Genomic DNA, 15,443 nt, shown 5'->3' with positions numbered 1-15,443 from the left:
AGAGCTATCCAACCAGCAGAATCTGAAGTTTTCTAAAGTAAAATGAAAGAAGACGATCAGAAAATTGAAAAGTACGGCTAAAGGAGCCTTGAAGTCGACGAATCGGGTGGTGGGTGTAAGAACGATCGGATTTTTTGGTTAATTTGTGCTCGTAAGTTGATGTTTAAAGAAAAATGAATACATATTCAAGTATTGTCAAACAAAAAATGGCCTAACTTTAATATTTATCATAAGTTCTCCCCCCCCCCCCCCCCCCCCCCAATGTATAAAAAATAGGCAATAGGCGCGCATTTTAATTTAGATATTTTTTCTTAAATCTTAGAATTATATAAAAATGAGAGATCTGTATAATGTTTTAAATTATTATAATTTATTTCTTACTTTGAGCCAATTGGGACTTCATCCACTAAAGCCGGATTTTTTTTAATTTGACATATTTACTAATTGATTTGTTTAATTTCATCTGAGACGAATAATTTTATACAACGACAAGAATATGAAAAAAGTTGGGTTATCACTTCGACTTTTCTTTATCCATGTTGAAAATGCCTTTTAAAATTGTTTTGAAGTGAAATATTGCTTATTTGATAAATTCATAACCTTATTAAAGAATTTTTTTATTGAAAAAGTCTGCTACCGAGCATGCTTAGAAAATAGAGCAATTGCTTGGAGATTTGCCGAGCAATTGCTTTAGATTCGAGCTTTATTCATACCAAACTAGCTTGTTCTAAAAGTAAAAGCTCCTGACTGAGAAAACAGCTGTCAAAAAAACTTTATTCATAACAACCGAAGCAATTGCTTTAAGCGACTGCTCGACTGCTCGATTTAGCTTAGCAAAAGCAATTACTAGGTTTTTTTCATACCACCCATTGTTACAAAGAAAACGCCTCCATTTTTCTATATAAGATGTGAAGAGTTAATTTTGTATGGGGACCCCCTTTTCATCAAAAGTGAGATTCTTGAAACTATTATACAAACCATCTCTGACCCAAAAGACCCTCGGATACCAAATTTCACTTCATTCCGACCGACCATTCATACGTGATGTTGTTACAAAGAAAACGCCTCCATTTTTATATATAAGATGTGAAGAGCTAATTTTGTATGGGACCCCCTTTCATCAAAAGCGAGATTCTTGAAACTATTATACAAACCATCTCTGACCCAAAAAACCCTCGGATACGTGATGTTGTTACAAAGAAAACGCCTCCATTTTTCTATATAAGATGTGAAGAGCTAATTTTGTATGGGGACCCCCCTTTCATCAAAAGTGAGATTCTTGAAACTATTATACAAACCATCTCTGACCCAAAAAACCCTCGGATACCAAATTTCACTTCATTCCGACCGACCATTCATATGTGATGTTGTTACAAAGAAATGCAGTTTTTTTATCAACTTTTGTGTGCTTTCTCAGCATATAATCGAAAACTTTGAATAATCCAACTTAAAATTCTGAGCATTTGTCATGTAAGTTATGTACCTTACAATAATTTGGCGGTTTTTGAACAACCTAAAACGTCATGGTTTTTGAACAAATGGCGTTGGTCTTTATATTTTATTCGCAATGTACTCTTTTTGGCGTTGCAGGATAGTAATCCTAGGTATAGAAAGTTTAGTCCGGTGCTGTCTCACAATTCTTCCTGATTTGAGTGAACTTAAACGAGTTGCAACCAAATATTTTGAAAAATATCTGTCGCCTACAAGCAACGCGCTTCGCAGAAATCAGAGAAAAGAACCTCATTTTCCGCCCATCGCGGACTTTTCCCTTTTTCTCCTTAAATTATGCTGCGCCACTGCATTGCTTTTTTTCAAATTTTTTAGATAACTCTGTCTTTTACAACAACAATTTCTGATTTCACCAGCCATCGACCACCAGCACATTTTTGTATCAGAAAATACGCATGAGAATCTCAATCGCTAAATTTGGCACTGCGTAAGTGAAAATCAGATCACTGATCACACCGAAAGCCATTTTTCTTTACTTTCCTTTCAAACACTTTTTTTTTAATCACAATTAATATATCCCAGAAAGCTGCTTTCCAAACTTTACATATCATTACCCTTTACATCAACGTTATTCTATGCAATGTAAAGAAATGTGAAGCAATGAGAACGCAGACGAAACGCGCTACCGAAAAAAAACACAATCGTACTCGTCCAAGGCCAACTGCGAATCCTGGTTATCAGCAAATAATGTATTTCTTTAAATTCAATAATATCAATTATCAATAAATATTAACAACGATATAAATTTTGATAAAGTTGCTACGACTGTTTTTTTTAATTTTCTGATTTCTATCAAACCCCTCTATTTTCTAAAACAAATCTACTTAAAGCCAACAAATTTTAAAACAAAACTTGTTAACTTTAATCAAAGGATTAAAAACAACTTAAGACTGCGAGTGCTTCATGCCGTAAAGGGTTAAGATGGATCAAGCCAAAGCCTACAAACTCACAGGAGAACCTTAAACTCGGAACAAGGGCAACCGGCAAAGATATAATTATCTTCAGCACCGATTAGTACCGTTGGTGATCTCGTTTGCGATCTATGACTTACCACGGGTGATGACTATTTGACATGGATCCAAACGACTGCCATAACCATTAAAGTAACGCCCTTCAAGTGGAATTGATCGCTCCATACCTACCATCTCTTTATGGACAGCTTTTTTTGTGATCATTCGTCTAATAAAACACGTTCAAGTAATTTTCTAAAAATATTTTATTCATTGGAACCTTTAGGAAAATTTTATTGCTTATATCTCTGAAGATATATCCGAACGTATCTTCGTAGGCTCCCCGAAGCTCGTTGAACATCAATAGCCAGTTGTCGTTCATGACCTTGTTCATTGCGTCCCCTGGTTTGAAAAGAAAGCGGGAAGTGATGGTTTAGTGATAATTTTTCTAATATATGATGATATTTAACGGCATGGTTGTGTTTAACGATTTATTGTGCATATTCTTCTATTAGTATATTAGTATTATTATTATGTGTCTAAAGAGTTGTCACAAAAAAAGCTTCAAAGATTGTCTGGGCTTTAAAAAAACGTTCCACGTCCAAGCAATTTTTAAAAGTTTATAAATTGACAAATATACCATTTATGTTATTTATTATTGAGCTGTTTCAAATTTTTCAAAAAACTGTTTCTTTTTGTCTGCTAGATCATAAAACATATTGTATGCGACTGGTGAAATCTCAAACACCCCATTATGCAGCCAGCTCACCATCATGAGTTTGATACGTCTGAATAAGAAATGAATCTTTCACACTTCAAACAGGATTCACAACGCAAGATAGGTATTTAAAAAAAAATCAGTGCCACCTCGACACTTTATTTATTTTCGATAACTCTCATACAAAAGTTGTTTTATATACCCGAATCTATCATTTGGATATGAATGCCATTTTGAGCCACCCATTTTAACAAACCTTAGCTGAGCTGTGAATGTTAATTCGATAGTTTAAATGAAGTTTGCTGTTATATTACTACCACCCAGTTTTTAGAGGACTGCAACCTTTTTGGTCGGAAGAGACAAACTTACTAAACATATATTCACAGAAAATATCGAAGTATAATGCAGTCACATTTGTTTGTCTAATAATGACCCAGTTCTTAAATAAATTAATTGTAATAGTAAATTATAATAAATAGTCTTCTTCTTCATATACGGAGACACTGACCACCAACCAAATTCCATATGAAGACTCATAAATCAGATGGACATACACCACAGAATCGAGCAATGTTATACCTCGCTAAACACCAGCAGTGATGTGAATTGAATTTATTGTTATTCAATGCCAAAAGACATGCCCCCATTTAACAGCTTATAACTTTTTTGTCTTATAAGATACGAAGTTACGGTTTTGCACAAAGTTGTTCAGCAGAAAATTTCCTTTAAAAATTTTATAAATTGGCACAAAAACCATAAGCAGGCTCATATCAACAGAAGAAATAAAAATTATGTTGATTTTCCAGTAGAAAATATGCAGTTTTCCCATACAACCCTAAAAGTTCAAATTTACTCATGTAAACGCCACTTAAAAATACTGCAAAAAATCATTGATAAGTTTTGAACCTAACAAAACTTGGAAGGATAACTGTCCAGTGATCATTTCAACATGAAGTCTGAATCCGAAAATTAATGAGGATTCAGCGTAATTCCCCATATTCGGGCAGCTCCAGCATAGAAGTCCCACTTCAAGATAAGAAGAATGCTGTACAGAAAATGTTGATGAAAGTTGAATTCAGTCAGGCTTGGAGCTTTGTATGGGATAAGTAATTTTAATAAAAATAAACGTAACACATCAATTTATAATAAATTTTGAATTGCTATAAAGTTTATGGCTCAATTTGTTTTTTTTTTTATTAAAATTCGACAACCCTTTTCGACTCGATAAAAACCCCTTATCTGAATTCTGAATCAATAAAGCATCACAAAGTTTAAGGAAAATCTTATATGATAGCGTCTAGAACATTATTTCTTACTCTGATTTGTCTACTACGATACATTTATTGACATCAAAAGAATGTAATTTTAGGTACCATTGGGGACTCAAGTTATGTGCATGTTTTTTTTTTTGTCATATCGCAACACTTTTTTGCTGTGAAGGTGCTATTCCGCTCTCTTCAAACATATTGGTTAGAGGCCCCGAAAAATATAGAAAATCCTAAAAAATGTATAGAATTTATCAGAAAACCATTTTTTTCTTTTCTAAAAATAGACAATAGAGTGCCCCAAATGGCCCGAGATTTGAAAATTGTATGCCCTGCGGACTAAAATTGATCCTATGTTTAGTAGAAGATCTCATGCCAAATTTGGGCCAGATCGGATCACGGGAAGGGGTCGCTCAACGAGCCTGAAGTTTATATCATCAATAACTTTAATTCCCTTTGGGCCGATATCTTTTGAAAACGGTTTTAACAGTCTTAAAGCATAAATTATGGCAAATATTCCATCCGAACACTGCGTTTCGATTTGAGTTCGGGTAAAGAAGTTAACTTATTGTTATAAGGCTTCAAAAGTAGGCTAACTTTTTTAAGGATGGTATTCATCACTGTTAATGAGCCCTAACTCGAACATATTGACGCCTAGTTAACATTGGTGAATACCACCCTTAAAAAAGTTAGACCATTTTTGAAGCCAAAAAACTTTTTTATCTTAACTCCTATAAAAATGCAGTCTTCGGATGAAATGTTTGTCATAATTGAGACTTTAAGAAAAACCGTATTCGAAATTGGCCGAAGGGAATCAAAGTTATTGATGAAAAACTGGTGTTTCATGTTTCTCCGGAACAAAATGTTTCAACGAACAATATTTGGCTTTTCGACACAGCCTCAATTAATATGCAATGGGCTTTATATGGATTTCAAATCAAAATTTGGTAATTTTTTTTATTTGTGCGATTTGAGTGAAAATTCAAACAAATTGACTATTTATCACAGAATTATGAACTAGATTAGATCATTTATCAAATGCTCAATATTATTGTCCAGATTTGAAAATCCAATGCAATAAATAGTCCCTATAAGTCTGTAGAATCAATCTTTAATCTGAAGTCCTTTCCAAAAATATCGTTTGACTATCGACGGAGAAATTAATAATTTCGATTGTCATTCTGTATGAAACTGCCAAATTTTCATAACTATTTTTGTTGGTTTGTAAGCATGCTGTGTACATCCACGGAGCTTTCAAGTGAGGAACCCTCGATGGGGAATGCTTTTTTTTATCCAAACTTGTTTGATCAATTTAAAATATTTTGTGAACCAGTTTGAAGAATAATTTTCCCCTATCGTGATAGAAAAGTGATCAACACGTTGCTAGGAAATTTCAAGTGATATTTGAGTAACTTAATGGTAAAAATCATTCGGAACTTTGACTGATCGAAGTGGAAAAGTGTTAGTAAAAATTGTGTTTTTTTTCTTATAAGGAAGTGAAAAAATAAGAATCACGGTGAAGTTACTTTACTTCAGCCAAGATGCTTGGCCTGCAATGCGATCAGAAGCACCACATTAAAGTATTTTTCGTGAAATTTTCGATTAAAGCGTCGTTTACTACTAAATTTTATTCTGCAATATTGAGCTCGCAAACTGGCTTGTAAAGAACAAGCGATGACTATTGCAGTTGTGACCGATTGCTGCGATTGACTACAAATTATAAGAAGAATCGGAAAGTTCATGATTTATTAAAATTATTCAGATAAGTAAGTATTCATTTGTTCAAACTTTATTTTATTTTAATTATAAGGTATCATTTATATTGAATAATTGGTAAAATTATGATAACTTGAATCGAAAATTAAGATGTTATGGATTTAAAGACGATAAAATTTCGCATAGTGTTATTTGCCAAAATCATCTCTTATTTTTATGCGGTGAAAACACATTTTGGTAAATGACTGGTCTATATTCGTCAAATACAATTTAAAAGTGATCTAGGTGGTCTAATTCATACAAGAATGGAACCAATGAAATTAGAGCCAATCCAGTGAAAATACTGGCTACCCCACTCGTGTTCCATCTTTACTGTCAAACGGTCAATTGGGTCCAAATCTTATCACTTTTGGACCAATCCTCTAAAAAGAAAGTTGAGTTTAAACTGGTATAATGGACCAGGAATGCGGTTGCTTTGGTCGGAATCAGAGTCTAAACGGGCTGTTAAGACTAAGAAACAGGACGAATGATCAAGTTTGTTGTAATCCTCTACAAATTAACAAAATAGAATAGAACAGAAACAACATGCATACTAACCCAGGGCTTTGTCCCCATTGAAGAGGTTCTCGAATTTAACCGTCACCAGTTTCGGATCCTCGAATTTCACGATGTACTTCTTGATGCGCATGTACGTTTGGTCCTTTTTCTTAACCGGCTCGCCGATGAGTTCATGCTTCGTCGTCAACCCTTGAAGAGTTATGTTTGAAAAGCCCTTACCGGTAACCGGAAGGAGCAACACACGCCCGGTCATCACATAATCGCCGATAAACTCCATGTAAGGTGTGATGGCCTCCGCTTTGATGCTGAATTTTTTCAAGTCTGTTCTGTAAATCATTTTCATACGGAATGTTATGAGGTGACAATCAAAATTACGGAAAAGGTAATTCTTACTTAATGCTAGTGACCTTCGATTGGCTCAGTCTCTTCAGTTTAACGTTCTTGAAGTCCTGTTTCAGATTGATCGGGGAAGATGTGCCTTGTTCGATGGTCAGCGAATTCACCAGCAGTGGATCGATCGGTAGTATTCCAAACTCGGACATTCCGTTCGTTAGCTGCGGGATGGCGCCATTGATGGCCTCCATGAGGCAACTGTCGAAATCGGATTCTTCCCGTTGGCATCGTTGAAAGGTGGATGCTAGACAAGGGTAATTTTAGATCTACGTTAATTCTTAGAAATTCTGGAATCAACCACAGATGTTAATCAACCTCTGGATCGATAAATTTATTCCTGCATGTAATATTTCGGATTAGTGTTTGATCACAAAACGCACGCGAAAAATATTCGCGGGTGCGTCAATCGGTGCAAAAATCAGGTTTGAGCCTTTTGAGTCTATTTTTGGCGGCTTCTAGAGGTGGTATTTTCTGGCAGCAGGTTTGCCATTCAAATTAAATTCTTAACCGTTATCAACCTGTTGGCACAGATATGAACTCGTTTTGATCCAGAGTTTTGTTATATTCTTCTCCTGATTCATTTGGGTCTTGGGTCATATCGATTAACTATCGAAAAATGATTTGTTTCAAACAAACGTGAAAAATTTTTATGAATCATTGAAAATGCTGGGTCTTGCTGTTTTATTGGCCTAGCAACATTGTCTCATGTGAAAAAACAAGCAATCGAGAAAAAGCTATTGACATTTCATTCATTTTTTTTTTAGTTTTTCTCTTAAAATGAAGTAACATCAACGATTTAATCCTTTAAATAGTTCAAGTTCATAAATCACTATGGAAACTGCAAAAACTAATCATAACAACAATTAGCAAAATACGGTTTGAGTGAGCTTTGTTGCCTACAAACATCAAAATAGAGAAAATATAGTTAGGAACAAAGTATATTTAGTCTTATATGTATTTTTATGTATAAGTTTACACTTGAAAAGACAGTTTCATGCAGAAAAATTAAACTGACCAAATAGTCACATGGGACACTTTAACATTGAACGGCAGTAAAAGGTTATAACAAACTTCTCACAGATTCTCAAATGATCGATCCCGATTATTGAATCCACAGCGGTCAGTTGAAAATGAAAATCTACAGTTCTGACATTCATTCAAATGTAAAATCTGACGATCATACCTATGGCTCAATTGAACTTTAAATTTAAAACCTGAATCTGAAATTATGATATAAAATGTGATTCCAATTTTACACTTGCATGAAGCTCTTTGATAAATGTTATTGTTTTCATGGAATAATAGTGCTTACAACAGAAAGCTTTTAGTCCTAAGCCGATTCACTTCATTGTTTGAAATAATCTTTTAATCCGGAAAATCTTTTGATATTGGTTTTCGTTTATCATTGTTGAAATTTTTGTTGTTGTTTCTTACATACTCCAGGCGTTTATGACAACCACTTTATTTATTTTAAATCCACATGTACACTATTTTTACACTTTTTGTAGAATGATGAAATGAACTATCATTTTTTCGGAAAAATAGGTAAGTTAGGCTGTAAGCTTGAGCTTACAGATTTGAAAAACGAAGTAAGGGTTTAAAAATCAGAAATAAGAAAAAATAATAAGTAAATTTCGCTTTAAAATGAAAATTTATGAATCGTTTTATAGCTGGAAAACACATTTTCTTCGTGTTTTATTCGTGGTACTGGCATAACTGACGTCTTCTCATAAACTATGCTCGAACCGTTTTAAAAAACACTTACGCAAATCCTTAGATACACAAAAGTGTGTGATAGTCGTTATAATCACCAAACACGTTATTCTAGGCATAATGGAATACTCTGGCTTTGACTACTTATCACAAAATTTTCACTATTTCACTTTCACTTCAATGACACTTAAAATCGCTAGATTTTATTTTTTCATTAGATTCTGCAAACAGAAATTCTCGTTCTCGAACGAGCTAATCTCTGCAACTGATTGTGCTGCAAAACGGCGCATGAGAATTTATACCTATCTGCGCGATCTGATCAGCAGCGGGCGAAACTTTGTTCTTCATATGGCCGAGATTCTATCACAGCCAAGAATGAATAAAATTGTCTTATGCCGGCTGGTAGGTAGGTAGGTAGGTAGAGAAGCATTGCTGCAGAACCCAACGGCAGAGGATTTGCGTTGATTTTATCAGCAAACCGCGTCGTCGTGATAACCAACTAAGTTTAGTGACTCCATTGGTTGCTGGTGATCAAGAAAAGGCGACGAACCCTACCTTATAGTACAAGGGAATTCACTTTCCCGATATTTGATGCACACATTGATCATTATTGATATTTTCCAAGTTTTGAGGCAGAAAATGACAAATCGAAAGTCAAAAGTTTATTAACAGCGCATCGGTAATTTTATTACCTTTATCCGCCCTTACAATGCAATGTCTATTAAAGTAAATATCGGTAATGGAAATGGATGTGCGTCCTATTCTAAGAAGTGTTTGAATTCGTAAACTTTACTTAGTTTTAACACCTCATGTCAGTCGCTACTACAAGGTTTTATTGGTCCGTTGTTTGAAGTGAGCGCTCATTCTTGGAAATTTCTTAGAATTAATCGAGTCCAATATTTACTCTCTGAATTTTATCGTTCGACATTTAACTCAAAATGATGGACTTCCATCACCAAAAAAAAAATGGCTAGCTTATCGTTTCAGATTTTTTTAAAACTATAATTGTTCTGCCTTATTCAAACAAATGATTCCGGATAAAGTTACTATCTGGAGATGTGTGGTTAAAACACGATACACTGCCGGCCAAAAGTTTGGGATCACCCCTTAAAAACATGAAAATTTTGATCAGCCATATCTCAGCTATTATGACATATTGGAGTTCTTTTGACATCATCCAAGAGATCGTAAGCAAAATCTTTTTTGTATGTATTTGACAAAATGTTAATATTGAGATTATATGACTTAAATTTAGCTTAAAGTTGGAACTTTTTTTCAAAAACTGAACTTAAAATTCAAACCCCATCATCTCAGGGTGGGGTGAACCAAATTTCAAAATTCGAGTTGCATTCGAATCTTTTTTTCATACTATACAAAAAACATTTGTTTTATTTTGAGCGAAAAATTTGCAATGTACTTAAAATATATAAAATAGCTACTTAAGTCGTCGTCCAAAAGTTTGGGATCACCGCGTAGTATGGTGTAACGGCCAAAAGTTTTGGATCAGACTTCTAAAACATGCATTTTTATTTCACGCGTATCTCTGTTATCAAACAACGTATTGTTCATGTGGTAAGCTGGTTTGGAAGCTGATGAGTTGAATTTGCTTTGTGAATATTTAGTTGAAATATTTTTGAAGACTGACTACACTTCTACACTTAATTATGAAATACCCCATACTACGGGGTGATCCCAAACTTTTGGACGACGACTTAAGTAGCTATTTTATATATTTTAGGTATATTGCAAATTTTTCGCACAAAATTAAACAAATATATTTTAATAAGTATGAAAAAAGGATTCGAATGCAACTCGAATTTTGAAATTTAGGCCAACCCCACCCTGAGATGATCGGGTTTGATTTTTAAGTTAAGTTTTTGGAAAATTCTCCAACTTTAAGCATTTTGTCAAATACATAAAAATAAGGTTTTGCTTACGATCTCTCGAATGAGATCAAAAGAATTCTTATACGCCATATGATGGCTGAGATATGGCTGATCAAAATTTTCATGTTTTTAAGGGGGTGATTCGATTTGGCCAGTGCAGTGATCAATGGAGTGATTAGTTTAATGTAGGGTTGCCATCCGTCCCGCAAAAGAGGGACATGTCCCGCTTGTTTGGTAAATGTCCCGCCGTCCCGCTTTTTACTCGAAATGTCCCGCTTTTTTTCAACTAAGTTTTCAATTAAAAAAAAAGTTTGCCTACGTTTGATTTATTTTTCTGTTTCAAAACTGCACATCACACAAATAAGATGTGATACCTCATTTCTTTGGGAATTATCTTCAATTTTTTTTTATGCAATTCCTAATTATTTCAAGCTCCATTTGAGTTTGTGACAGTGTCATATTGTGATACGCCATATGACTCATACTATTTTTCTATTTTTAAAACTGGTGGAAATCACATGTAAATCAATGCTAACAAGCATTTTCTTTATTCAAAGTACCGTTTATGCAATTTAGTGTTGAAAATTGAACATTTGGACACTGAAAACAGTATCGAAAAGTTCTACATTGCAGCACTGAATTCAGTTTCGAAAAGTATAGGGGGAAGTGTTCCTAAATGCGCATATTGGGTAATATGCGCATACAGCCGATTGACGATATGGCTGGAGATTCATCATATCTAATCAGTGCAGTATGAGGGTAATATGCTTTTAACAAATGGCATGAAAAAATTAGATTGCTATATAAAGTCGAAAATATTTAAAAATTCAAACAAGGTTTTTGTCAGTTTTGTTATAATATATTGAACTTTAATTATCGTGCGTACAGATTATGTGAACAAAAATTTTAATGGTTTTTCTTTCTTATTCATCTCGAAATCGGAAATTCAACAAATTTAAGCTTTTGGCAAAGTTGTAAATGATAAGATATTGGAATAAGAGACAGGTTCTGAATGCCCATATCAAGGCAGGTTAAATGCCTATATCAAGAAAAATAGATTAGTCTTATTAATTTTTTACTTTTTATCATCTAAACATAAAATCTACGCTCAAATCACGATCTTACAGCGAAAAAAGAAGAACTTCATACTGATCCGATAAAAATACGATAAGAACAAAATATTACCATGAAATATGGCCATATGACATACCTAACAATGTTTCATGCAAAAAAACTAGTGATGTAAAAAATTTCACCAAAATTTCAGCCTTGACGTATGCTTAACATCCGTTTCTACCATTTTCAATTAAATAATATCAAAATATTGCAAGTGTTAATGAAATATAGCTCAAAACATAAATATGCGCATTTAGCCCGCCAGTTTCGGAAATCGACTATTCTGACTTCTTTTGCCAGTTTCGGAAATCGACTATTCTGACTTCTTTTAGTATAAAATTATTTTCACAAAAACTGTGAGAGATTTTAACAGAAAAATTGCTCTACCGTATATAAAACAGATGTCCGCTCATGTGTATATAGGTTTTAGACTCCTATCTATTGGAATATGGGAGAAAATGAGTGCTTTCCTTAATATGCGCATATAGCCCGCCTTTCCCCTACTGCACGACCTACTTGATCATAAATTTTTAGTTGTTCGCATGGTCGGCCACATGTTGTTATTTGTTGAGATGCCCTTCTTGTTGGCTTATAAATGAATTTTGCGAATTCGCATAAAAATGTGTATGAAACTCGATGCAAAACTCGATTTCTTTAGCACTCGACGTATTTATTTGACTCGGTCAATATAGTTAGATAAATTTATGACTCGGGTGTTAAAACCAATTTTTGCTACTTATTGCCTAAATAACAATTTCCTGCATGGCGAAACTTTAGCTTTTCAGTATTTTGAAAAATTATAAAAAAGATTTTATTTTGGATAATGCTAGTGATAGGTCACTAAAAATGACACTCTGATTTCGCACTAAAATGGATTCTGGAGGATGGTTCATTTGATTTTTATAATTTTGAAATCTTTTTAATCTTGAAATAAAGCTTATTTGACTTTTACAGTGAAAAAAATGCTGTAAATATAATGAAACTCTTTTCACAAACCAGAAAATCCAAGCTTAAGAACATTCCATAAAAATCAGTGTATATCTACACTGTACTTGTACTTATGAATTAAATATGTATAAAAACAAAATTGGTTTCATTGTTTCAAATGTTGGCTGAGTTACCTAATGAGAGCCTTATCCAAGAATTTATTTTTTCATGACATTCAATCGCAAGTATTTTAAGAATCAAGAAAATATCTTGACATTTTTAAAATAAAAAGAACCGCTTGTAATGCTGATAAATTTTTATAAATTTATTTAATTGTTGTTTCAATCAATGTTGTTTTAACGTCTTTGTGTCATTCGCACTTTTTTCCCAACGAAAGGGCATTGAAAAGCTTCAAATTTGATCGATGTTTACGCTTGGATTTGAAAGCATAGACGTTGAATCGGAAAACAAATGTTATATCAACTGAACTATGCTTCCATTATCGATTATTAGAACTTTATACTCAAGTAAAAAAGTACTTTGAGAGTAGAAAAAAACATATTTACGTATGTGTACATGCATTTCATGACTTTTCCGAACTTTTTTCGGCTGTGCCCCGCTTTTTTTTCTCAAAATGTCCCGCTTTTTATAAAAAACATCTGGCAAGCCTAGTTTAATGAACCAATTGAAGCAAAAATATAAATACGATAAATATATGGTCATTTAAAGTGCCACAAATGACCTGACTTTTGAAAAAGTTATGCGCTGCAGGCTGAAATTGATCCTAGGCATTGTACAAGATCTCATGCCAAATTTGGGCCAGATCGGATCACGGGAAGGGTTCGCTCAAGGAGCCTAAAATTTGTATGGGATTTTGAGAAATTTTGTTCGGGAGAAACATGAAAAAACAGTTTTTCATCAATAACTTTGGTTCCCGTCGGCGAATTTCTTTCGAAAACGGGTTTTCTTAAATTATGAAAAATATTTCATCCGAAGACTGCATTTCGATAAGAGTTAAGATAAAAAAGTTATTAGGCTGCAAAAATAGGCTAACTTTTTTAAAGGTGGTATTCATCACTGTTAATGAGACGTCAATATGTTCGACCGCCCCGACTCATTATCAATGATGAATACCATCCTTAAAAAAGTTAGCCCATTTTTGAAGCCTAATAACTTTTTTATCTTAACTCTTATCGAAATGCAGTCTTCGGATGAAATGTTTGTCATAATTTAGGCTTTAAGAGAAACCATTTTTGAAAGAAATCCGCCAAAGGGAACCAAAGTTATTGATGAAAAACTGGTTTTTCATGTTTCTCTCGAACAAAATGTCTCAAAATCTCATACAAACTTCAGGCTCGTTGAGCGACCACTTTCCGTGATCCGATCTGGGCCAAATTCGGCATGCGATCTTGTACTAGGACTAGGATCAATTTTAGCCTGCAGCGCAAAACATTTTACAGGTTTTGAATTTCCCATACAAATTTGGGGCAGTCTAGATCATTCAGGATACGATGTTAACTTATGATAAAACTTGTTGGTTTTCAAGAAGGAAATCATTGATTTTTTCATTTTTTCTTATATTTTCATTCATGAAATATGACATCGGAAATCACAAACTTTTTTTACTTTAATTGAATCTTTAAATCAGCCAAAGCTTAGCAGACATAGTGAAATTTCATTATTCGAATCGGGATGATCACAATCTTCGTTCAAAATCGCCATTTTTTTTTACCTTTTTGTCTTTCGGCTTTGTCTTTCAGACACCAACAAAATTAAAATTTTTTTTTCAAAAATAGATAGTGAACATGTAGCCGATTCTAAAATGATAAAATTTATGATAATGGTAGTTTTGATGAAACGTACAGCCAAAATAGTATTAGACTCAAACCGGCTAATTGTCCTTTTTAACCGTTAAGGAAAGTTAAGGATGTTCAAAATCCCAGTATTAATATTTAGTTCTGCAACAGCTTACTTAAACATCTATTGAAAAAAGAAGCAGAATCCTCCAAATTCCGTTGTAAATTTGATAAATTTGCTGTTTTCATTTTAATTTATTTGATTGATTTTCGTTCCTTTTTTTCTTTTCCGAAAACTTACGTAAACATATCAAATCAATTGAACAAAATAAGATAAGGTACTCCGGGGTAAGTGTGGACGGTTTTTCGGTTTCAAAATTCAAATTCAGCTAGAAGTAATAACAATACCAAAAATGCACAATATATAAATTGGTTTCTAAAAGTATTTTTCTACTTATGAACATGACACAGACTTGAGTTATTAATAAATTTTTCTGTAATGATTTAAGGGGGGGTAGGGTCTAACACTTTAAAAAAATCGATTTTTTTTATTTTTTTATTGTAAAACATTTCAAGAATGTTGTGTCAAATTTTCAAGTCAATTGAAGCAAAAGTGTAGAAATTATAGGCCTTTATCTCCTCCTATTTGATACTGCAAGAAAGCAAGAGCAGAAACTTCAAACGCGTTTTTCTCGAAAGCACATTTTTAAAGTCCGTGGACATCGTCATTTCAAAACTACTTATCCGATTCTTTTCAAAATTGGAATATATTTACTGTATATAAAATACCAGACCCCAACGTTTTTCTTTTTTTTTTACTTTGGGGAGTTTTTACAGATAGAATTTTTTTTTAAGTTAAATAAAAACGTTGGGGTCCAGAAAACATCTATTAAAAA

The 15,443-nt window shown here is 33.5% G+C and overlaps 1 protein-coding gene across 1 annotated transcript; it reads right to left on the bottom strand.

The window, feature by feature from the left end:
* Positions 1-2,688: 2,688 nt before the first annotated feature.
* On the bottom strand, positions 2,689-9,078 carry LOC129742533 (protein takeout-like). Its single transcript, XM_055734441.1, has 4 exons — positions 8,875-9,078; positions 7,110-7,353; positions 6,756-7,042; positions 2,689-2,861 (listed from the first exon to the last, which is right to left on the bottom strand). Exons 1-4 carry the CDS (start codon positions 8,939-8,941, stop codon positions 2,689-2,691), a joined length of 771 nt encoding a protein of 256 aa, XP_055590416.1. The 5' UTR covers positions 8,942-9,078.
* Positions 9,079-15,443: the final 6,365 nt, after the last annotated feature.

Source organism: Uranotaenia lowii, chromosome 2, assembly GCF_029784155.1.
Source record: "Uranotaenia lowii strain MFRU-FL chromosome 2, ASM2978415v1, whole genome shotgun sequence".
Taxonomy (NCBI): Eukaryota; Metazoa; Arthropoda; class Insecta; order Diptera; family Culicidae; genus Uranotaenia; species Uranotaenia lowii.
Note: the sequence above shows the minus strand (reverse complement) of the source record. Positions and strands in the feature narration are given on the sequence as shown.